Source organism: Trematomus bernacchii, unplaced genomic scaffold (genome assembly GCF_902827165.1).
Source record: "Trematomus bernacchii unplaced genomic scaffold, fTreBer1.1, whole genome shotgun sequence".
NCBI classification, from domain to species: domain Eukaryota; kingdom Metazoa; phylum Chordata; class Actinopteri; order Perciformes; family Nototheniidae; genus Trematomus; species Trematomus bernacchii.
This window is the reverse complement of record NW_022987739.1, coordinates 9938705-9963515: the sequence shown is the minus strand read 5'-3', so window position 1 is coordinate 9963515 and position 24811 is coordinate 9938705. Positions and strand designations below refer to the sequence as shown.

Here is a 24811-nt window from a genome sequence, read left to right as displayed (position 1 = left end):
TCATCTATTCCCCCATGACCACTCTGTCATCTATGAATACTATTTACGCCACGGGAAGTATTTTCTCTAATAGACCCCCCGGTTCCCTCTTCTTCGCCTCGCGCTCTCGCCACATTCATAGGGACCCCTCTTGTCTCCTGTGTTCTGCCTCATCCTTTTCTCTCTCTCTTTTCCTTTTTTCTTTTTACAGGCTAAATCAAGAGAGATGCTCCCCAAGCATTGCAAATTGATTATGGTGCTGAACATTTATTACATGATGGCTGGGGGTCTGCATGGTGGAGATGGGAGATAGAGGGAGCGTGCTGCGGAGGAATGTGGGCTCATCCTCAGGGTCATCATTTTGATCACACACTTTGTCAGTGTCACAGGGGACAACTACTGCACGCCAGTTCAAAGAGCGGCTGTTTGAAAACTAGGACAAACTATAAAGATAACTGAATCATGTCTCATGAGAATTTAAGTGAATACTTGGTGATTTTCATGCTTTAACCTCAACTGAAGGATGACAAAACTCTCCAAGAATGCATGTGCAGGAGACATTGCCTTAAGGCCAAATCATTACTCCCAATTACAATGCATATTTGTAAAAAAGCTTCTATGCTGATAAACACTTCAAAAAATGCTAACTAACTAAGGCACTTTCAACAGATGAATTAAAAGAAAAACATGATTTACATATCTTGATTAACAAACCAAAACACAATTATGTCACTAAAATATGTCACCATATTGTCAATAGCAAACTGATTAACAAGGGAAACATCCAGATTATACATGCAAATTAGAAATCTTTTACTTTTGGTTCATTTCCTTTTAACAGCAAGGATGAACCAACTGTTTGTTTTTTTCAAGTAAATGACTAATCACAAGGAAATGTTGAATAATGTGCTAGGGAGCAGGTTCTGGTTTTGTCTTCTGAGGTTATAATATTATGTTTAATCTACAGTGATCTCTCTCTGGAATCCAATGGCAAATGCAAGAGTTCAACACAATAACTGCAACAACCAGGAAACATAATGCAACCCAATACAACAGCACTGCAATATAGTACCTTCATGAAGAATATAAAGTTCCCCCTTTCCTAAAAAGAAGTCTCAAAAAGTATTTGATAGAGCATATAAAATGTCCTTGATAATTGTTTGTGTTTGTTGATTAAAAAACACACACTAACATTTTGATCGTATTGTATTTGACCATTTGTCCCAGAAGGAACTTAATATTCTTGTTATACCCCTTATGAGAAGTGTAATGCATATGTAATAATGTCATCATAGATTGTTTCACCTGATATTTCTTACGACATCTCTATGAGTCTCTGTGGAGAAAATCACTTTGTTGTCTGGCGCTTCTGCACTGACTCAGATATTAGTCAGTGAAACTGCAATGTAATGCCACTTTAAAGTGTAAGATTCTGCTCCAAACGTTGTTGGGAATGTACAGATTAAATCATTGCTTTGTGGCATCAATCAAGGGATTCTGCAAAGTTGACATTTATTTCTATGAACATTTCAGAGGATAATTATTTTAACGCCAATTTAAAATAAGCTACTGACGTAGTTTAACATAAGTGTACACTGTACCTGTGGTCAACCGTGTCTGCATATTCAGGCAAGACTTTTGCATTCCGACAGATAAATATATATATACAGAACCAAACATATGGTCACGCTTTCCAATATACAGTAGGGATGTAACGATATACCGAATATCGCGGTATCGATATTTAATAATTTTTTTTAAACACTTTTTTTTTGGTGTTATGCCGTGTTATGCATGCAACCCGGTATCACGGCAAGACGTGAACATGTGACGATCTACCAAGCTGGGAGACGTGAATATGTCACGGTTTCGTCCCTTCAAACGTGACAGTTACACGGTATTGTTAACATGGCCCAACCAGTGGAGAAATACCCGGAAGTGCCTAGCAAATGGTCTACCGCGCCTATTGGTCGGTTTTTATTGTCAAAATGAGATGTTTTTAATTTATTTTTTAATCATCACACTTGATTTAGCCGATTTTCTTGTTGCCCTAGCTGGTCGACACCTCTTTTAGCAGAAACAAAGGCTACATTAATGTATTAAATCGATGTTAATCCATGTGTGTGGAGGTGAGGATGTGGAATTAACGGACGTGACGTTGTGTGATTGCGTTGCCAGGCAACGCAATTTACAAACTCTTCAACTACAACCCTAATTATATTTTAAAACATTTTAGAAGGCCTCACGAAATACTTTAATGTAAATTAAAATGTAAATGTGAAGGGGTGTGTGTAATGTGGTGATTGACATTATTCACCCACGGATCTATGGGTCTGCAGCACGGACATCTTAGTTAACCGGACTCCTGTTGATGTGAAATCCGAAAACATTTAAAAAAAATAAAAATAATACTTCATTCCGAGTTTGCTTGCTTTTCTCTTTGGAGGGCATCACATAACGGCATTGTAATACACGGTTTGGCTGCATTAAATATGACATATCTGCCGTAGTTCTGTATTTATAGAGCCCTGATGAGAAGACTTCTGGACAAACAGGAAGCACTGCCGCCAAAACTGAAAACGTGACGTGGATCATAAATATATCAGCAATTAAACCACATCTTACATTTATTTTTCACACAATACGTCTCCTTGCAGTATCAATACTAATTCGGCTGACTTTTAAATTTGATCCAATTGGTAGATAGGCTGTATTTACACCATAACGGTGCACAGCTGATAGAAAGGCACATCTAGTGGTTAAAGCACGTTATTGAATTTTATTATTTTATTATTTTTCACAAAAATGAAACCATCAATAGCAGAAACAGAATTAACTGTCATTAGTAAACCACCCCAAAAAAAAGATCATAAATGGTTTTGTTTTATATATATTTTAAGGATAATAATAGCAATGTAACACTGTCTATGACACTTACTGTATAACACTGATTTGAAAAACATACAGAAAAAACGAATTCACTGCCCTTAATAAAGTATTTAAATATACATTTCAGGTGTGCTGTTTTGTTTAGATCATTGACATCTGGAGCTCTTTTAATGTCCTTTTTGATTATTGTTACACCAGGTCTTGTCAAAACCTTTATTCCATATTCAATATCCATTACTAAACAAAATAGCAATTCTACTCCACTACAATTCAGAGGTTAACCTGGTATTTTTACTCCACTACATTTATTTTAGTTACTTTGCAGATTCTGATTAATGATGTGAAATATAAACAACCCTTAAATCAGGCTTTAGTTACACCTGAGTAAAATTCAGGGAAAGGTGATTGTCAAGTGCCAACAATCAGGAGAGATATTTGATAGTTGCTGCTTGAGAAGACTAAACATGTATCTGCAGATCCCTATAAAGTATATTCATTACTCGTTATTCTCTACTAATAGTTAATTAAAGACTATATATAATGGCTATTTTGCATATCCCTTTCAAGATTTTCTAAGGATCATTGACATATCATATACACAACTAATTCAATAACGTGCTTTAACCACTAGGCGGTGCACACAGCCATAATAACTTTGTATTATTAGTGTAGGACACTTGTGTATGTATAACATCTGAAGATGTGTAGTTTTATTCATGTTTTCACATAATTGTACAGGATATTGCTATATTATTTCACATGTTTTACTTATAATATCTGATTTGTAAAACATCACAGACAGAAAGGTATATCCGTCATTTAACAGTAAGCTATTGAAATTCTGAATCCATAGATGTGTCTCCCATCACCCAAATCCCCTGACTATTCTCTCAACTCAGTATTTACATTCTTATATTCAAAGAAAATCAGTAATATCTTTAGAAACGACAAGTCCTTTTATATCAGCTGTGCACCGTTATGGTGTATAACGTATTTTTTTTCGGATTTCACATCAACAGTAAGTCCGTTTAACTAAAATGTCCGTGCGGAACAATACCCCCAACCCATAGATCCGTGGGTGAATAATGTCAATCACCACATTACACACACCCCTTCACATTTACATTTTAATTTACATTAAAGTATTTCGTGAGGCCTTCTAAAATGTTTTAAAATATAATTAGGGTTGTAGTTGAAGAGTTTGTAAATTGCGTTGCCTGGCAACGCAATCACACAACGTCACGTCCGTTAATTCCACATCCTCACCTCCACACACATGGATTAACATCGATTTAATACATTAATGTAGCCTTTGTTTCTGCTAAAAGAGGTGTCGACCAGCTAGGGCAACAAGAAAATCGGCGAAATCAAGTGTGATGATTAAAAAATAAATTAAAAACATCTCATTTTGCGGTAGACCATTTGCTAGGCACTTCCGGGTATTTCTCCACTGGTTGGGCCATGTTAACAATACCGTGTAACTGTCACGTTTGAAGGGACGAAACCGTGACATATTCACGTCTCCCAGCATGGTAGATCGTCACATGTTCACGTCTTGCCGTGATACCGGGTTGTATGCATGCCCACCGAGATATGCATGCACCTTGCGGGAGCTCGCACAGCGTAAAGCAAAACTCCCAGACATTTCAATGATCTGTACGGCAAAGTACGGTTTGGAAACTATATCATTTCCTTTTGGAGGGCATGCATAACACGGCATAACACCAGAGCCTCGCTGCGGGGAAACTTTGGCGCTGTTCCGAGTTTGTTCTAATCTGTCAAAATGACAGACTGCTTTCAGATTTTTCCGTCATTGTTAAAAAAAATATTCGGTTAACGCGACCACTGCTGTCTCAGCAACATCAGTACCAAGCGAGAGAGTTTTTTCCACAGCAGGGGATATTGTCCAAACATCCCAGCTTCTACCTGGAAATGTGGACATGCTCATATTCCTAAAAACCTGTCTGATGATGCTGAGTGAGTGACTTAGTGAGTTTTACTGGTTTTCTTGTTCCAGTCTGTTACTGTCCCTTTGTTTTTGACACTTTAAAATACTGCTATCCTACTAAAATGCTGTACAAATCAGATTTATTATTTAATAAAGAACATTTTTTCAAGTAAAACATTTTTTAATAAAAAAAAAAAAATTCCAAAACAATTTTTACATTTTTTTTTCTTTATTATTCAATATTGCGATAAATACCGTACCGTGGACTTGTTATCGCGATATTATCGTACCGTGAGTTTTTGGTATCGTTACATCCCTAACATACAGTATGCATTTCACAGTAAGAATCGCCACTACTGCATTCACATTCACACAAACAGATCTGCTGATAAACAATTCACACACATTTTGGACTGACTTGCTTGTCTGGGCAACAGGGAAAGCAGGTGATCACTTAACCACTAAACCCTGGATATGTTGCTTTGGGTAATACACATCTCTTATTCTATGCATGACACAAACAGGACCACAACCTCTTCCCCCTGTTACCATCCAGTTTTACAGACAGGGTACCAGAGAGAACGAGTGAGAGATTTTTGGGGTGACCTTTATTGTGGCCGACTTTAATCCCGGCCGCGGCACCTTCCAGTGGGACAAAGGGATTGTGAGCCGCAGGAAGCCAGTCCTCGGTTCTCCAAACGCTCAACACAAAGCTGCTGCCGCCGGGTTATGATTAGAACATCAGTGTGGCCCGCAGAGCTCTCACTGGGAAGGATGCAAGCTGAGACCCACGCCAAGCCATGGGTTCTGCCAGCACTTTGAAGAATAGAGAGCCAGTGAAAGAGAGGGCCACAATGAATACCTAAAAAAACCCATTCAGGCAGACCTTGAGAAGCACAGGTTGACCCAGCAGTCGGTCCTTCTCTGTTCTCCCTGTCCTTCTGTTCCCTTTTTCACCTTGGGCTGAGAATTTGCTGAAGTCTGCAGATTCTTCAGAGACCTCTTAGAAAACAACAAGACAGGGGGCAGGACTTTTACAGAATAGCTTCGTCAAAACTGGCGTGGCCCAGACCTGGCCCAAGATGCTCTCGCTGCTCTGCTAATAGCCTGCATCAGCAAAAAGACAAAAGGAACTCGGCAATTATTAGATTTAAGGGCTGGCTGCAGTGAATGGAGGAGTCCAAATGAAGTCATTGTACGTTGATTGAAGAGTTGAGGGTTAGCTGAGGTTCAGCTCCAGACCAATACCCAGACCTGGAATAATTAACCAGAAACAGCTATTAATCTTGACCAATGACAGTGTCAGAAACAATGGGGACTGACCAATCATTGATGGTGACATCCACTCTAGGCCCTTAGACCTCGGCTCAGAGCTGTGGGACCATCCATGACACTGGGAAGGTGGAGCCCTGGTATTTTAGCTACAATATATCAACTTCACTGAGTACAGTGATGGATGAATTGCAGTTCTTTGAGGAAAGTGATTGAGAAACAAATCTCACAAAGCCAATGGGAAGGGCTTTACTTCTCTACTTTTTGCTGACAAGGCAATTTCCTTGTTATTGTAAAACATGACAATGACAATAATAACATTAATATCCAATTAATCACAGAAACACTAGTCCTTTTGGGCTCAATGTATGCAAAGTATCCATTCTGGGAGAGTTTTTGTTCTCACAAGAACCCCAAAAAAAGACTGTTAGGTAACGATGAAATGGACACTGGAGAAAAATAGGTTTGGGTTCAGGTATCTGTGAGTGGTTTTGGTGAAGTTAAAAAAGAAAATAGAAAAGATGGGAAATAGAGCAGCAGCCAGGGTGTCAAAACCCACGAGTGTGACATGAAGGAAATGTGCACATGCAGAAACTCCACACCATCAAAGCTGAGTTTACTCATTCACACATAATTATGAAAACTCTCTATATCCATGCAAATAGCCTACAGCAAGTCATGAGAAGCCAGCAAAGATAACGTGTTAACTGCAGCACGGATGGAAAACCTTTTCACACATTCAGATCCAAACCGCCTGAATGTGAGGAAACCAGTGTGGTTTCTTTCTCAGTGTATTGCTTTAGGAGAATATGCAAGCTAATAACTTACTCTGTTCAATACTGAAGTCATGAAAAACATCCTTTACATATTATTTCATTTACATTTTAAATCTAGCCTGATTCAAGTGAAAGTGTCAAGTTTAACAAAGAAGGCCACAATGCCGTACCACACAAGAACATTTATTAGGTTATTTAAGTGTGTTTGGGCCTTGTATAATCAGCACTTTGACGTTAAGTTGGGGAAGTGATCGTAAAAATGTACAGGACTTTTAAAAGTCCAGATACTCATTAAAATTGTACATTTGGCAACACCCCCACTCCCAGCCCCCCGAGAGGGGAAAGGAAGCAATAGATTTACACTGCTAACTTTACTGCAAATTGTGTATGTTCTTAATTTATTTTCAAAAATAAATAAATAGATTTGGAGGAAAAAAAGGTGAACATTAGTGTCGCCAAATTATCTACACATTCAGTTGTAGTAGTATTTAAATTAGATATGGCTAGAAATCATATAGCAATTTTAAACATTTAATTAGACTCTAAGTATGTCTTATACTTTTATTATACTTATTGATTGTTATTTTATATTTTACTTTTTAATGTCTTTTAACAGTATTATTTGTATCTGTTATGTGAGACTCACTGTCAAGGAACTTGTTTTAATAAATGCTCAAAAAAAGGCATATCATGGCTATCATTTAATTTTGATGCTGATAGTGTTTTTTAACTATATGGCAGAAGCTGATAGAGGAGCAGGAGGGGATATGGAGGTATTCTGAGAGACATGAGGGAGGCCATTGAGGGGAGGTCAGGCGGGGTGCTGGTACAGTATGGCAGACCCCTGGCACACACGCCAGCTCCACTTTCCACGCTGCTCACTCTCCTGACGGTGGGATCCCCCGGTGCCCCTGCCCTCCTCCCAGCACCGCTTTGTGTGCCCGCATAATCTCCCAGCAAAGGAGGCGACGCAGGTGGTCCCATCCCAGGGAAGGCTCTCTTTTTCTCCCACCCTCTGCCTGTTCTTGTCTCTCTTCCCTGGCTGCCTGCATCCTCTCCCTCTTCAGTCTCCGGCGTGGCGACACAAAGAGACACCTCCCTGGCAGAGATAAACCTATTTTAGAGATGCAGAGGGGGAACCTGATGCTCCCCGCCTCTCCTCGCCTTGCTCCTTCATCTCTCTCCATTCCTCTTTCTCCCAGGGAGAGCAGAGCTGGGCTGGGCTTCAAGCACCATAAGCGCCTCAGTGGTGTGTGTATTCTTGTGTGTATGTGTGTGTGTGTGTGTGTGTGTGTGTGTGTGTGTGTGTGTGTGTGTGTGTGTGTGTGTGTGTGTGTGTTTTTGTGTGTGTTGAGGAGGTTCAAAGGGTTCCGCCTCTATAGTTCACCAGTCAACCGGATCCATGGGGGACGGAGGAGGCAGGGGGGTGACAGCAAGGGACACTTCAGTGCAAGTTGCCCAGGTCAGAACAGATACCAACCCTCATCCTGCAGGAGAGTCCCAAGCAGGTGATTCGTGGTATTAAGAGTTAAGTGTTAAGTCTGTGATGCTTTCCAGTGAGGAATTTTTGATCAGTATTATGAAAATGCAAAACATTATCTTCAGGTAGAATGTCAGTATATGTTCAGAGCAGTCTGGCAGTCCAGCAATGTACAACATCTTTGAAAAATGTATGACCAAATTCATTGCAATGTTCAATGTTTAACTGTAAATGTGCTTTTATATAGCTGGACTACTCGCAAAAGGGGATGGGCATTGTTAGAAAAATCTTAATCCGATCTGTTAAATTGGTCATCAGAATATTTTGTTATATGGCGACAGTACAACATTTACAAAATGACCCTAAACATTTGATGAAAGAGACTAAATCCCTTCTGTAATAAAGGAGTTGTGTCTGTGTGTAAGCCACTTTCACAATTTGCTCCTTGTACCATCACACCTTGTTTCTCCGTAAAAAAAGGCTCACAAGACTCCTTTAACTGCAGAAAGGAAAAAAAACACCTCAATCAATGTGTGAGGAGTAATTACCTACTTTAAGATACAAGGACAAAGTCCATATAACTCAGTGGGAAAACACTAACATGGTTTTCTTTTGCCCTGACATCATTGTTATAACTCACACTTCCCCTTCAAACAAATCAGACTTGGAAAATTGTCTGGTATCCCCCCCTGGGGGCTCCCAATCATGGCATCAAAGGCATGACGCAAGGCCAGGACAAAATGGAAGCCATTATGGCTAATTAGCTGCTGCCCTTTTAAGAAACAGGGACCTGCTTGCTGCCGGGCTCTGAGTGTCTGTCAGAGCAAATGCCACTGACAGCTCCCACGCTACAGAGACAGAGGGAGAGGGAGGGAGAGGGAGAGGGGCAGGGAGGGAGGGAGGGAAAAGAGGGAGAGAAGCAAGTAAGAGGGAGAGAAAGGGAAAATAGGTAAAGGAAAAAAAGGAGGATGTGGCAGATTGTGAATTAGCTGGAAAGCATGCATTCAATTTCTTTAAAAAAAATGTTTCCTGCAAATAATGAAGTAAGTACGCAGGAGGAAACATTGGGGAGGAGGAGGTGCTGGTTCATTGGAAGATGGAGCAGGAAAACTTGGGGTGGGGTTTGGGTCACAGAGCTACTTGCGATGAAAGGAGCTTCTTCTTTCACTGCCAGGATCCACATGGGCATTCTTCAAGCTCACCCAAGCAGAACTCCGCTACACACACTCACATACACACACACACACACATTCATACACGCTGCCATAAAATTCACGTCTGGCCTTCAACATCCTCTCTACCCCACCTAACTTTATCACACACCTGAAGGCCTGCCTGCTGCTCGATTACATAGCCCGCCCCCTCTGCTTGTCTGTCATCATGCTCCTATGGTTACAACACACACACACACACACACACACACACACACACACACACACACCACACACACCACACACAACACACACACACACACACACACACACACACACACACACACACACACACACACACACACACACACACACACACACACACACACACACACACACACACACACACACACACACACACACACACACACACACCACACACACACACACACACACCACACACACACACACACACACACACACACACAAAATCAAACACATACACAGTTAAACACTGCCTGCCCCCCTGGCCGGTAGATCAGCCTGTCTCGGCTTGTATGTAAAGGAATTAGGGAGTAATTACTTCCACTTTAGTTATTCATTTCACTATTGTTCATTTTCTCTATGTTAATTTGAACAGCTCAACAAGCCCCCAACCCAAATACAGTTGCAGCAAAAATAGAGCCAAAACTGATAGAGTTTGTCCATACACTTATATTGAATGTTGACAAAGACATGGTAAGATAATAATACATTTTCTTTGTCGCTAGCAAATTTAAAGAATGTTCTTTTTCCCAATAAACAGAAAATAAATCTCCCCAGCAAATGTTAAGGCTATGCTGAAACATTACAGTAAAACTTACAGAAACCTATAAGATAACTATTTTCTATAGCCATTTATTTTCCTCGGTGTCTTGTATATGGATATATATGCCCAAATTCTACAGCAAACTTTTACTTGACAATTTGGGCATAATTTGACGGATTATTTTCCAATCACTATCATGAACATACTGTAGGTAAAATACAAGACTGTATCCCACAGTGTTATACTCAACATACTAAGTGTTTGTACAGGAGGTATTCGACTACTTGGACCTGGAATAAATCAGTTTGATGTTGATGATGAAGATAAAGTTTCACTTAACTTCACCTTTTTTAAATTGCATGCCTGCTTACTACATAACACCAGGTTTGATTGTTAATTAATTTTCTCCGGAGCGCAGACTTAAGATCTCCAGTAACACTTCTAAGAAAAACAGAAGTCAAGGCCCCCCCCCCACGTATCCAATCTGTCCTTCCCAAACGAGCGGCGACAGACGATTTCCTGTGCTAGAACCCTTAACCTCTTATTCCCAGCTCCAAGGCCGGTGAGAGACTTGGGGAGGGGTTAAAGGTCCGGCATCTTTTCACACATCTTTGCACACATAAAGAGCAAACAAACCTCAGGGTCTTTATCACTGAAATCTAAACCCCTTGGCTGATTTCATGTCTGTGAGTCGAGGCTGGGGGACACAGCGATGACCACCTGTTTCTCCTCGTAGCCGCTTTTGTCATGGGCTTTACATTCTTTCAAACCATTACAGGCCCAGGGCGAAACTTAAGCTTTTGCCAATTTCTCCCTCACAGCCCCATATATGAGAACCTATACAGTCTCCATTCAAAGGCTGCTTATATGTCTGTCTTCGTGTGAGGGAAATTAAAACACAGACAAAACGTTTATCTTGTAGGTTTCTATAGGTCTAACAGTTTCAGCACGAGTATCACAAGACTCGCTGCCGCTGAATGATATTGGGGAGATTCTTTTTTTTTTTTAAACAAAAGCCTTGATTTACAGGGGGCTCTCTTTTGTGCCTGACTATTGAAATAAACTCAGTCATGGAAGCATTTATTGAAGGACTTTGGGTTTTTTAACAGGAGACAGTGAAAAGGGCTCCTCATACATACAGATTCCATCAACCAACTATAAAAACTGAGGGGAGAGGAGTCTCATTTATGGGGTAACATGGTTACATTTTACTGCTCTGTGGCATTGAGGCAGAGGAGGCAGAGAGGACGCCTCTTTTGTTTGCTGCACGGCTACAGCAGACAATGATCGAGGCGTGTGGAGCGCAGGAATGTCCTTACTGTAGACACTCTCGGAAGTCGGGTTTGAGTGTGCGTCTGTCTGTCGCTTTGTTCTGGTGTCAGTGTGTGTCCATTTTCACGACAGATAGGACTGTGGGAAAAGTGCCCTTACAAACGCTGTCTATTGTCTACCCTCCATTTATTTGCAGTGTGGTTCATTCCGCTGATAAGTGATGGAGAGAACCGTAGATGAAACAAATTCAATCCAATGCAGCATTGTGACTCGCTTACATGAATCACTTCTGATTAGCCTCAAGCTGGCATGGCCGAGCCGTCAGCAAAACTGCACAATCACACAGGGGCCTCGCCAACATCAGGAGTCCCCGTCCCATTAAAAACCAGTCACTCCTCTGCCTGACTACAGAGGCGCACAGAAACCACTGCCAGGCCTCACTGTCACTGTCGTCACATAGTCAGCCATAATGAACTCTGACTATTATTAATACAGGGCCTGAAGCACTCCCAGCTACATCCAAGGGCTCGCCATAAAATATGTTAATCAAATCGGGCCCCTGGGGGCCCCTCAAAGGAAGCTTTAACACAAATTGAATATCACTGATGGCTTTGGAGGAGGGGTCGTTCTCGAAGGGGGGAGGCCCTAACCCTGTTAGTCACACGGGTCAGGGCTCAATGATGCTGCATATTTCCAGTCACTGTCAATTACCCTGATATCGTCTGTGGAGGGTCGCATGCAGCCAGCGCTTCAGCAACTGGTGGCTGGATCTGCTCAGCACGTGGGAAAATCCAAGTAGGTGTGTACATGGTTGTGTGTGTGTGTGTGAGAGAGAGATAGAGATTTTGCGATCTTCAGAACAAATCATCAGCCCCTGTCAGCACAGGATGCCACACGCTAGTCACACTAATGCCTATTGGCCGAGCTAAGGAGGAAGTGAACATGCCAGCTTTAGATTAGGGGATCATGTAAATCATCTGATTCCGCAAAACTACAGCTCTACCGCTCAGTCCTCACAGAGACAGACTAGGATAGTTCTGAAGAGTCTACGGACAAAATGTATTTTATAAGAAAGCAGCAGACCATAAGGGACAAATTAAGTACGGGACAAATGAAAATAAAGAGATCTGATATGCAGTTGAATGCCCCTTTCTGGTGGTTATGAAGTAGCTGTGATTCTTGATAGGGGCAGAACCCTAGTGTATGTGCATCTTCCTACAATACATACAGCCTATTTATACTTTTGAGAAAAAGTAGTAAGAAGTGGTCAAACTTTGTCGTCGTAACAAGTATCTCAAATCAAAGTAAAGCAAATGTCCTGCATTGGCTATGAATATTGGCGACGGAAGTAAGACAAGCTTCCTGATAATGTTTCAATAATGTGTCTGCCTCAGTAATGTTTTTCATGCATGACTTATCTTATATTCCAGGGATGACGTGCTGATTCCCTTACTGTTCAGCTGCTGCTACTGAGGAAAACAAAGACAACAGGAAGCTTTATGTATTGTAGCTGACCACACACTACAATACCATCAGAAACATGCACCTTCTGAGGTCCCAGTTCCTCTGCCCACTCTTGGTGGCAACTTTACAGCTTCAGGGATAATCACATCGGACCCATATACCACCGAAACAGGGGTCTACATGTCGATGACAAGCTTGCCAGTACCCCAACCTAACACACACAGGGATTTGTTTAATTCATGATGCAAACCGGAGCTCACATAACAGGGTCTGGTGGGAGTGTTGGAGAATACACTCTACAAAGGTGAAGTTACAGCGACAAATGAGGTGGGAGGCTTTGAAGACACACACGCATAGAAAAACACACTCAGTCTAGAATAAACCCACACTAGTGCTTTGTCAATGTGTTCGGATGGAAGATAGACAAGCAAAGACGCACAAACACATTTACCATCATACACTCTAAGTGACATAAACAAACTCCTCATTGTTGCACACCCTCAAACAATTACACACACATGGCTTTCTTTGTTTCTACAGCGTCTTGTGGTCGTATCTCTGCGGCCAGCTCCCGCCACTGGCTCCAAAAAGGGAAAGAGGATTAACTGCTGGTCCACGTCCTAGTTTAGGCTGCTTGTGCGTGGACGGAGCAGAGGGAAGTGGGATAATGCCATTTCATGTCTCAGAGCATCGAAATGATGCAATGTATCTCAGTGGTGAAACACTAAACACATATGCAGAAAATAAAACAAACCAAGAAAATTAAATGAGAAGGACCAGAAGGATGTTTGGCTGAAATTGAGTAACTGAAAATCTCACAAAGTTGGTTTGAGGTGTGGTGTTTGAATAACAGATTTTTGTAGCTTTTTAAAGTCATTCAAATAAAAAATCTGCATTTACAGAATAGATATAAGAGAAACAGAATATGTCTTCACAAAAACTGGGGGAGGTGTGTTTGGTTCAATACTTTTCTCACAGAAAATAGACAAAACCTCACATACTGGCCTCTTATCGCTCAGACCCTTCTAAAGTTTAGTGATTGCATCTTGCATAGTTGTGATGCTTTCCACAGACTCACACACGCACACACACAGATTTAAGTTTTAAAATGTGCCAGCGTTACTGATCCGGATAGATAAAGGTCACTTATTATGCAAATTGCACTTTTTCATGTATTTTACATAAATATGTGTCCCCTCTGTTTAAAGAGACTATGAACGTTTCAGGAAAAAAGATTCTCTCTCTTTTTGTCCTGATCCATTTATATAAAAACCTTTCTGAAAATGAGCTGATCAGATTTTGGCTACTTTATGATGTCATGTTTTTTTTGGGTTGTGTAACCATTAGCCAATAACCAACCAACGTAACACCCGCCCACCTTATCACCTGAATCTCCTCCTAGAGCACCATTGTGTTTTTTTTAACCAAATATCTCACATGCCCCTTTCACACCAACACGTTTTCAGTGCCGGCTCGGAGCTAGAGCCTGAAAAGTACCGGTTTTTCCTCTTCACACCGCAGCGGCGCCGCCTCTTAGCTCCGGAACCCAGTTCGTTTCCAGCTCCAAAACATTGTCGATCTAGAAGCAAGACTCCGGAGCTAAGAGGCGGCGTCGCTTACGTCTCTCTTACGTCGAGGCGTGCAGGAAACTAAACCCACCTCCCCTGAACATGGGTCGACTGTGAAGGCAACCACACACTTGTAAAAAAAACACACTTTATAAAGTCAGGCAACACTAACCAGGCTTCGTGTGATTCTGTTTATTTGTACCTTACTTTGACCATCCGTTCGCTGTTATTGATCATTGTGGAGAGCAGGCAGACGTTTTGTTTTGTATTATAGCAGCTATCGGATGGAATCAATACATGGGCTGCACAGGTTGTCATGTCCGACTATCACAAGTAGAATCATAAGGAAAAATACGCCAGTAAAATGTGCCTGTAGAAAACGGCTTATGCCACAATAGGATAGCAATAGCAAGTAGTCAGTTCAGCTTTGGTTGCTATGCTAACATCACCCATTTTATACCAGAGAAACTTTGTGAGCGTTGTGATGCCAAACAGCGTCAATTCAGACTGACACACATTCACTTAAGGGGAACTGGGGATATGTATCAGCTGCTTGTGTGACAGTCAGACAGTGAATACTAGAGAGGCCGCTGCCATGTGAGCTAACCCGGAGCTAACGGGAGAATAAACTCCCGTGGAAGAGCAGCCAGCACTGCAGCGGTCGGTAAATGCCGCTGAAACACATTAATAAACAATGAACCACGGCACTCTGGAGAAAAGTATAAGGTTGGAGAAGTCGTTATTTAATTTAATCTGGCTTCGTATGATTAAAAGCAACACAATCATCGACCCGACGTAGTCCCCCGTTGTTGTTGTTGTTGTTGTTGTTGTGAGCGCCGTTGGGGAGCAAATCAGCGATGAAAACAGTGACGTCATGACGCAGCAGCGGCAGCACCAGTCGGGCTCTGGGCGGTGTGAACAAAGCGGGAGCATTAAAGGGAAACCGGAGCTGAACCAGAAAAGCTCTAGCACGGAGCTAGAAAGGGAAAAGCGCTGGTGTGAAAGCCGCAACAGAGGGGCGTTGGGAGTGGCTCCTTACTTTCATCTAAAGTAACAGACACAGAATCAGCACTTTTGAAACAGGGCTGAAACAGAGGGGTTTATGGCATGCTACAATGGGTGATCTGTTTGGTATTTTGAGCCAAACACTTCAGAGACATGTTTTGTATATATCTGAGACCTATTATATATCAATGAAAAACAGTATAATAGGGGACCTTTAAAGGGATAACACATAAACGGTATTTCAAACTGTGTGTAAGATTGCACCCAACAGGCAAACACATCACGGCAAGTTTCTGTGCAGGTTCTCTCCTTCGTGGATGAGTTTCTTCTCTCAGAACAAATAACCCTCATTTCCCATACTGAAGTGTGAGCCATTAAATCAAAGAACACAAACAAAACTGTTTGCAGAGTGAAGACATCCGTTTTTGTGCAGACACCTCCCTCCCCTGTATCTCATCCTCCTGTGTGTGGCCAAGTTGAAGTTAGCATTACATCATTAACCCCATCATCATGACTTTACACAACAACAGCCAGTGTGTTGATTCACTGACATTAAACTGGCTAACTCTGTCTCAATGAAAAAGAGCTGGACATCCGGCCCTTTTGATGTATTCAAGGGTAAAAAAAAGTCTGGTTTCTCCCTTCATCTCAGAGGGGCCCAAGCCTCCGCAGAGGGGCTGTTAAAAGCAGGAAAATAAAACCAGCCACGCGAGGGCAGAGCTCATAGATCATACGGCCAAACAGCGTGTAAGTTGAGTGTGATAGGGGTGTGTTGCGCTCTCCTGCTGGACTTCACAAGTCTCCCCAGGCCAAGGTAATTGATCCCAGCCTCGCTTGCGTGTGCAAATAGACACAATCCCCACACAAAATGATGTAGTGTCAAAGTAGTGGCTTCTTAGCTGCAAGCTTGCTCACACATTCCTTGAGACATAAATATTGAAGATGAACTCATGAGCAGGTACCTACCTGTGACTCTCTCTTTATCTCTTTTACACACAGCCAAAAATACACACACTTACAGCAGCACCATATGTAAGATAAGATAAGATGGACATTTATTGAGGTGTATCTTATCTTAACATCTTTTTCAACAACCTGCAATATGAAAACACATATGGAAACATAACCAGATTCAGACTGCATAGCATTGTTGTATGCACAAGAAAAGATCATCATGACAACACTGTAAACTGTAGCTGACCTCTGACCTTCTTATGGAGACAGGCAAGAGAAACCATCCTTTTTGGTGACCTTAGTATTATTATTTTCCAGTGAAAAACATGTACAACAATGACGTTACTCTGTCATTGGATGAATATCTTCATATAATTTAGTTAAGCAGAGTCCATGACTACAATAAGGTTATAACAAATATATGTTAAAGAATACTCAAGAACCAATCAATATGAAAACAGCATGTTCGAATGCCATAGAAAATGAGCCAAGATTACAACACTCCACCAATGTTTAACCTTCTGAGCACACGTTGAATAATTCACCAGAAATAATAAATAAATAATGTAATAATTTACATTATACATAGTTATTGTTTATTCTAATCTTTCCAGGGTTTTTTCTTGGGAAAACTCTCAGGGGAGCCTTACCCTCAATTTGGGAAACTTGGACTTGACTGATAAAAGCAAGAGGCTCAGAAGTGCCTCATGAAGGACGTCTTTGTGTGATATCAAAACCAACCAAACTGTCACCGTTGGCAGTTGTTTGGACGTTGGTGTGGTGGGAACTTGTTTGCCTGGTGTATTTGTTTGTTGTGATGGTCTCTCAGGGGGGAAACCCTCCCACTCAATTGGCCTTGGGTTCCAGAGTAGCTGGAGGACAGGTCCTACAATGGCGCAGTGTGATGGGGTCATCACTGTCACAGCCCAGAGTTTGGGGGATGTGCCAACTTTATAACTGACGGCATCATATGGTTGCCATGTCCTGCTCTCCTCAAGTCACCATCCACCAACACCTCTCAAAAACATGTTTACGAACCAAAACTGGGAGGATGGGCTATAGGGATGAAAAAAGACTACTTCTAAAGGCTGGAGAATATAAAAGAAACCATCATCCAGCGTCACAGGACCACCTTTGCTAGAGCTCTTGTTTTGAGTGTGTGTCAGAGGCTGTGCTGGTGAGAAACACTGTGGATTTACATAGCAGTCTGCAACTTCAAACAAGGTGGCTGACATTTGAATGGGCTGGTGGTGGGAGCCTCTGGTGGGGTTTTTGTTGCCATGCAGGGTGAGCCAAGGAAAGTGGGCACGCACACTGCTGGGATTTGTGTGTAGACAGCTTGTCCTGTTTACTGGGCCCACAGGTTACCATAGGAGCCCCGCACAAACTGAGTGTGTGAGAGACAAAGAAAGAGTGTGAGAGAGAAAGATAGGAAGACTGAAGCATAAGCGGGGTACACCATGTGGAGTATGATGTGTCCTGAGTCACTAGGGAGAGAAGGAAGAAAAACTCTGATGAGTAATATACTAATAGTGGAGGTTGGGTCCAACCTAGGTGCCCTTTTGCAAGCACGGACACATCATTTCAAGCCCCCTGACTCCAGTAGCTTGTATAGAAAATTGAGCCAAAGTAGTAAATTGCTGTTTATTAGCTTCATGTAAATGCACATGTCTGCATTTTATCACCATGAAACAACAATCCATCTTCTATAAAAAAATGACGAATTGAACTGTGAAATTCCGCTTTTCTCAGAAGAGCTACCTTATAGTGTTTCAAGAGCTGGTCTGCAGCTACAAGCTTATGAGAACACATAGTGAGAAAATAATATGCTAAGATATACAGTACATATATATTTAGCATGTTTAGCACTACTCCTTTGTCCTCAATTCTTTTCTGAAAATGTTTCCCATTTGTAAAACATTGAATTCCTTTAGCTCTTCCCCACTGTGGAACACCTTTAAGTTAAACAATTAGAGGAGGACAAATTACTTTTTGATTAAACTACAACCCCATTTCCAAACTAATTGTTTTACAAGGGATATATTAAACAGATTACTTCATTAAAGGGGTAAAATGCCAACAATATTATAAACTCTACTCTACATAAGGTGTTATGTACCTGAGCCAATTTACAGAATAATGTGCACATACAGTAGAGCCATTTGCAAAGAAAATGTCTGGCCTTCACTCTGTAATTAGTTGATCTCAACATGCCACACTAATGCAGAACAATGATTAAACAAAGATCCTAAAATACGCCTTGACAGCTGTAGCGAAAGTTGTGATCACGTCCAACCATAACAGTGTCAACCTCAGGAGGAATAAATGTTAGTTCAGCACACACAGGGAACCAAAGGGAAAAACCCTTTACTCCTGACAAGGAACACCTGTCTGAGTGAGTGCATGCTCTGGAATGAGTGTAAGCCTGTGGGACAGAGGGAGGGAAGCATTTGAGTGAGTGTATACGTGTGTCTGTCTGTGTACAAAACTTGCACAAATACCCAGTCAGGGTCAAACATGAGTCTAACGTAAACTTGATCTAAGTTTCCATTGTATTGTATGCTTGGATCAGGATTCAGACTGCATATACACACTGATCCACTTCCGCCCACACAGATCCAGCACTTCTCTCTCCCCTCCCACAACTCTCCCTCTCCCTGGCTGGCTGACTCTCCATGCTGCCTGGCTCGGTGGCGGTTGCCCATGTCTATCAGTCTATTTCCAGGCTCAGGGCCCAGCGCCGAGGCAGGCAGTCAGTCAGGCGGTGTGGTGGAGGGCAGAGGGGTTGATGCGTGTGTCAGAGAGGCGCTCTCCCACATTCCCCCGGCGGCTGGCAGCAGGCCGGGCCTGCGGAGGGGGGTTCGCCTCTTTCTCACGACCTCTCAGGTTCCTGCGCTCATCTGGGAGCTATTCATTTCCTGCCAGAAAACAGCCTTCCCCTGCAACTGCAGGAGGAGGGAGGGGTGCGAGGGGTGCAAGGGGATGGGGGGGGAGGAGGGGAGGGAGAGGAGTTTGGCTTCAAAATGAGTCCAGGGCTTGGTACAGCAAGCCCTGGGCTTAAATCATAAAGCTCTCGCTTGTCTGGGCTGCAATCAAAGACAGCCCCAGTGACGGGGCGAGAGAGAGAGGGAGAGAGAGAGAGAGAGAGAGAGAAAGAGGAACCATGAGAGAGAGAGGGACAGAGCTGAGCATATGGTAGCACTTAGGGAGCCAAGGAGGAAGCAGAGGGGCTTTTTTTCCCTCCTCTCGCTCTCTGCATGCACGCGGAGTGTGGGAAAAGTTAATGGACACGCATGGCAGCTAACCCCCCGGTCGTGTTGTGACATGTGTGCGGTCATTCCGGCAGCTCGGCCACTGCACTGGGTAATTGGAGAGGCTCGTAAAGCTGTTCTCCAGAGGGAAGAGACCACTGAAGATGTTGGTGGGGGGACGAAACAGGGGGAAAGGCTGTGAGTAGGGTGGGAGGGCTCAGCAGCTGGGTGTTGTCCAGGTCACACCACGTGCCTCCCAGACGTCCCGCGTCCAGCTGTGGCCCCGTGACTCAGGGCAGGAAGCTCGACACTGGTCCGAGCACAGCTGGAATGCTGTGGGAACGTTTTGTGTATCTGTGTGTTTGTGTGAAGAAGCTTTGGCTCACAGGAGGCTGACTGTTATCCCGTGTGGTGGGCCTTTCCTTGAACCCCCCGCCCCCCCACTTAACTCGCGACTACCTCACCCATCGTGCCCTTTGGCCAGGCATGTCCTCACCCAGCACTCTGCACAAACACACACACACGACGTATGCACGCACAGGCACAAGCACACACATGGCTTCAATCAAACATGGATGCATGGCCCCCCGTAAAAAGGTGTGATGGAAATTCAAAATGATGGCACTTATCCACACTTTGTGCCTCTTAGCGCACTGATAATTGCAAACACCTGCACCCCCTCCCCACACACACCCCCTTCAAAGAAGGGCCACACTCGGGTAGCTGGAGGGGGCACACACACCTGGGCAGAGCAGAGCGCTACCACATGGCTCAGTGGCGAGGTGTTTAACATGTCCTTCTGCTGTCAACCCCCCCCCCCCCCCTCATCCCCTGGCATGGAGGAACTCCCTGAGCTCTGATTAAAGACACAGCCGGAGGCTCCTCTCCGCTCCATACTGTCAGGAGATTAATGCTGTTGGCATTATAAAGTTGACTGAACAGCAGAAATCCTCATAATGATGTCGTCTAGCCTTTTTAAGCTTGATCACTTCAAATTGATGGTGGATTGTTAGTTTAATAAGTAACTTCCGATTTGGACTCTTTTGAGTGGAAAGAACCAGTTCATCATTTGCAATGATAATATAGCCACTCATCTTTATGTCATAATGAATAGTTTTAAAACATGCAAACGAAAGATTCAAAGGACATGTTTTCATCACATCCAGCTGCTCTGACAAGCTCATGTAACTCAAAGATGAAACCTCAAGCCTCTCCATAAAAAGTTCCTGTGTCCTGACTTATAGAATAATAATCAGCTGATTTTCCTATTCTATAAAAATATCTTAAATTTGCAAAAATCTGTGATCTTTTTCTTAAATCATCCACAACAGCCATTCATGCTCCACTCATTGAGCTAACCAACACCAATCATACTGCAATGCACCTCTTCGCTGCTAGATGGCGTAAGTGACCTCTGCAAGACTCCAACTTTTCCACAAGGAGGTGAAACTGCTGCATTATCACTGTGAGAAACAGCACAACATGGTCTAACTCCTTTGACTGGTAAATGACAGCGCCACAGTATCCTGTCTGACTAACTTATTTAGATAATATAATTACAATTAGCCAGCAATTTACTGACTGTCTGGTTGAGTGAGACTTATAGTGAGCTTGATCAGTGTTTTTGCTCACTTTAGAAATATGCACACCTCTGCATAAATAACAGATACACACTTTTTTGGCAGATATTGATCTGTAAACATTACTGCAAGGCAGTCTTTCACAACTGCCTGTTATTCCTTTCTTATATTTGCACAATGCAGCCTTATAATAAAGCTGACCTTAAATTCTGCCTATTTCTGATTATTTGTGTTAAAAGATTAATTTAATTACACTTGTTGATTTCCTGTGTTATAGCCTACTCAAAGGCTATTTTACATAAAAGAAGGATAACTAAATTAAAAGTTTGGATGTATTATTTTACTCATTTTTGCTTTTACACACAGACAAGTTAACTATGCAAAAGTTTAAGTACCAAAACTATAGTAACATACTGCATTAGCAGGCGGAACATTTGAAATCTTTAGCTCTACGCATTGGTAAGGAGATCAGGTTTAGTTTTCCCAACAAACAACTCAAGCACTTGTTTTTCATATCTTTACAAATTTATTTGTCTTCCAAAACGAAGAACATTATAAGAGCATTGAACATCTTTGGCATCACACAGTAAAAAAAGACAACTCAAATATATATATAAAAAATGCAGTGAACGGACTTCCACAATACAATTCTCATTTCAATATGAACTTTACTCCCTTGTTAGCTGTACAAATATAGTGCATACTCTTTCCATTTAACGAGAAAAAAAATTCAAAACAACTTTCTAACATTCAACAAAGAGAGAACTATTAAGTGTCATTTTAGAGTCTTTTTTGTCCTTTCCACTTTTCACCAGGGTCGCCACACTGAATCCGTGTTGCCCGACGGGACTCCGGGGGACACCGCAGCTGGGACGGGGACCGGCGTGCCGACGTTGTTTGCGTACACGGGGATGACAGGGCCGTTTGGCGCAAAAGCCGCATTAGGTATGAGGAATGCAAACTGTCCATCGTTGGCAGGCACGATCTGGAAACCGCCGTACACTTTGGTGGCGTCTGGTGATAAATTGCCCGGCGAGGAGCCTCCTTTACAGGACACCGTGTTCATGGGCAGGATTTGCTGGGGAGAGTTGGGGATCTGCACCATGGACTGGCCAAAGGAGGGGTGGGTTGGTCCGCCCGTGGGGGGGAGTTGGTGTTGGTGCTGCTGATGCTGGCTGGGGTAGTTCATCGCGTTGATCTGGCCCATGCAGCTGCCTAAGTGACCGAGGAGCCGCGTCCTGACCTCGGTGTTGACACCTTCGCAGGTGGACAGGAACCGAGTGACTTCATTCGTGCACTCGCTGAAACCGGCACGATATTTTCCCAAAACAGTGGGGTCGGTGTTGAGGGCAGCTGCAGAGAAAACACGGATATATTTAAGTAAAGATACGCACACGTTGTTTTTTCTGCAAAATGTTGACTGATGTTTTGAAGCAAGATTGTTGTCTGGCCCAGAATGAGACCGATTAGTCCGGGAAATACGACTTACCGGTCATCTGAGCTCTCTGGAGGTTCCGGAGATGCTTCACAGTCATCTCCAGGATGTCCGCCTTCTCCAGTTTAGAGTGTCTGGAGCTCTGAGGGGATGGAAAACACACATGGTTAGGATTACGCTCTCACTTTCTCACCGTTTGTCAGTGGCAGTTTTGAAATCTAATAATAACCAGGACGCTAAGAGAGTACTTACATCTTTTTTGAGCGCATCCAGGATGAGAGTTTTCAGCTGCCCCAAGCTCTCGTTGATTCTGGCTCTTCTCCTCTTTTCCATAATTGGCTTGGATGACTAAAGATACAAAATAAATGACATTATAGATTAGTTGTCTTGTTCTGGATTCGTGCGTAAAAGTGAAATCCTCACTTTGGATGAGGACCGAAATGGTGTCTAAAATGAAATGTTTCACGCTTTTTGTTTCATGAAACAGAAGGAGAAATGCTTTTGAATAAAGCTCTGTACCAACCTTTCTGTGTTCGGAGGCTGTCTTGGGTTTATCGGGAGTTGTATTCATGCTGGCCGGGGTTGCTGCGACCGGAGAGGATGAGTTTTTTTCAATCATATCGGCAGGCATTTTCTTATCGGAAATATCCCACAAAACCACAGCAAATTACGATCCACTGGTGTAGGAATAAGCGATGAATATGCTCAGCTTGCAATATTCAAAAGTCGCCTCTCCCGCAAAAAATCCTGAGATATGTATCAAGTTAAATCCGTGCGAGCGATGCGCAGCCACCAACTATCACGAGCGGATGCAGAGTCTGTCTGTTGGGCTCTCCGCGTGTGGCTTGTATTTATATCTCGCACTGCACGCGAACGGCTCGTGTGAAACTTCCCAAACTTTCTTTCCCACAGTAACTTTCCACCAATCAGGGCGAGGGACACGCGGCCCAAGGGAGGACGGCTCGTGGTCGGCGCCCTCCCATTGGTTGTTTGGCCGCTGGAGCTGGCGGCCAATGGCGCGAGGCCCGGGTTCAGGGCACAGCCGGGGAAACTTCAGTCTTCAATCATCGTACCGTTTACATATTAACAGTGGAGCCGCTGACTGGGCACCGCCACCAGGAGCGGGCACGGGGCCCTTTTATCTCCCAGATAAGCGATAAGAGCAGGAATATATTAAAAGGATTATAAGTGCAATACACGCTGCGAATCTACTTTCAACACCAATCATATAATAATAAAAATAATAATCATAATAATAATAATAATTACTCTCCAAACCAACTTATATTCGGTCTTCAGCCGATTATAATTAGATTATTTCCCTACATACAAAGTATTACACGAACTTTTGTACGAAGAAGATGTTCTTAATTTATTTGTAACACTAATAGTAGGCCTAAATGAAAAACGGAAAGTAAAACTTCTGTACCGTTTAAAAACCACCAGTGGGAAGTGGTAGGCAATCATGCAATCAGAGTTTCAGTCATGTGGCAGGAGGGTGCAGTTTTGTTTTCTACCAAACTTCACACAAACTCTACCGTTACATTGACATTATTGAAAGAAACAACTTGTTAGGACAACTCAAAACCTCAATATGAGACAAAATCAGATACACAAACATCCTTAAACATGAACACTATTCTATATTCATTAAGCCCTCCCTCGGGGGAGGAAATAAAATGAAATGTGTACACTCCAATTCCATGCTATTTACCACTGTAGTTGCTAACTTTGTGGTACACATTTTGGCATTTAATCATCTTTCGGTGTTGTGAATGTGGAGCACGTGCCAGAATGTTTTATGAGTGTGGTGGTTGGAGGTTTGGCCGCCGGACTGCCGGGGGGCCGCCGGGCCAGGGAGGAGGGTGGTGGGGGGAGGAGGGTGGTGGGGGGAGGAGGGTGGTGGTGGGGGGGGGAGGAGGGTGGTGGTGGGGGGAGGAGGGGAGGGTATGTGGCGGCGGCGGTGGTTTACATTAGAG

At 42.9% G+C, this 24811-nt stretch overlaps 1 protein-coding gene across 1 annotated transcript; it reads right to left on the bottom strand.

The window, feature by feature from the left end:
- Positions 1-21900: 21900 nt before the first annotated feature.
- On the bottom strand, positions 21901-23709 carry her6 (hairy-related 6). The gene is made up of 4 exons (XM_034147996.1): positions 23356-23709; positions 23085-23180; positions 22887-22974; positions 21901-22750 (listed from the first exon to the last, which is right to left on the bottom strand). Exons 1-4 carry the CDS (start codon positions 23461-23463, stop codon positions 22206-22208), a joined length of 837 nt encoding a protein of 278 aa, XP_034003887.1. The 5' UTR covers positions 23464-23709; the 3' UTR covers positions 21901-22205.
- Between the last annotated feature and the right edge of the window lie 1102 nt (positions 23710-24811).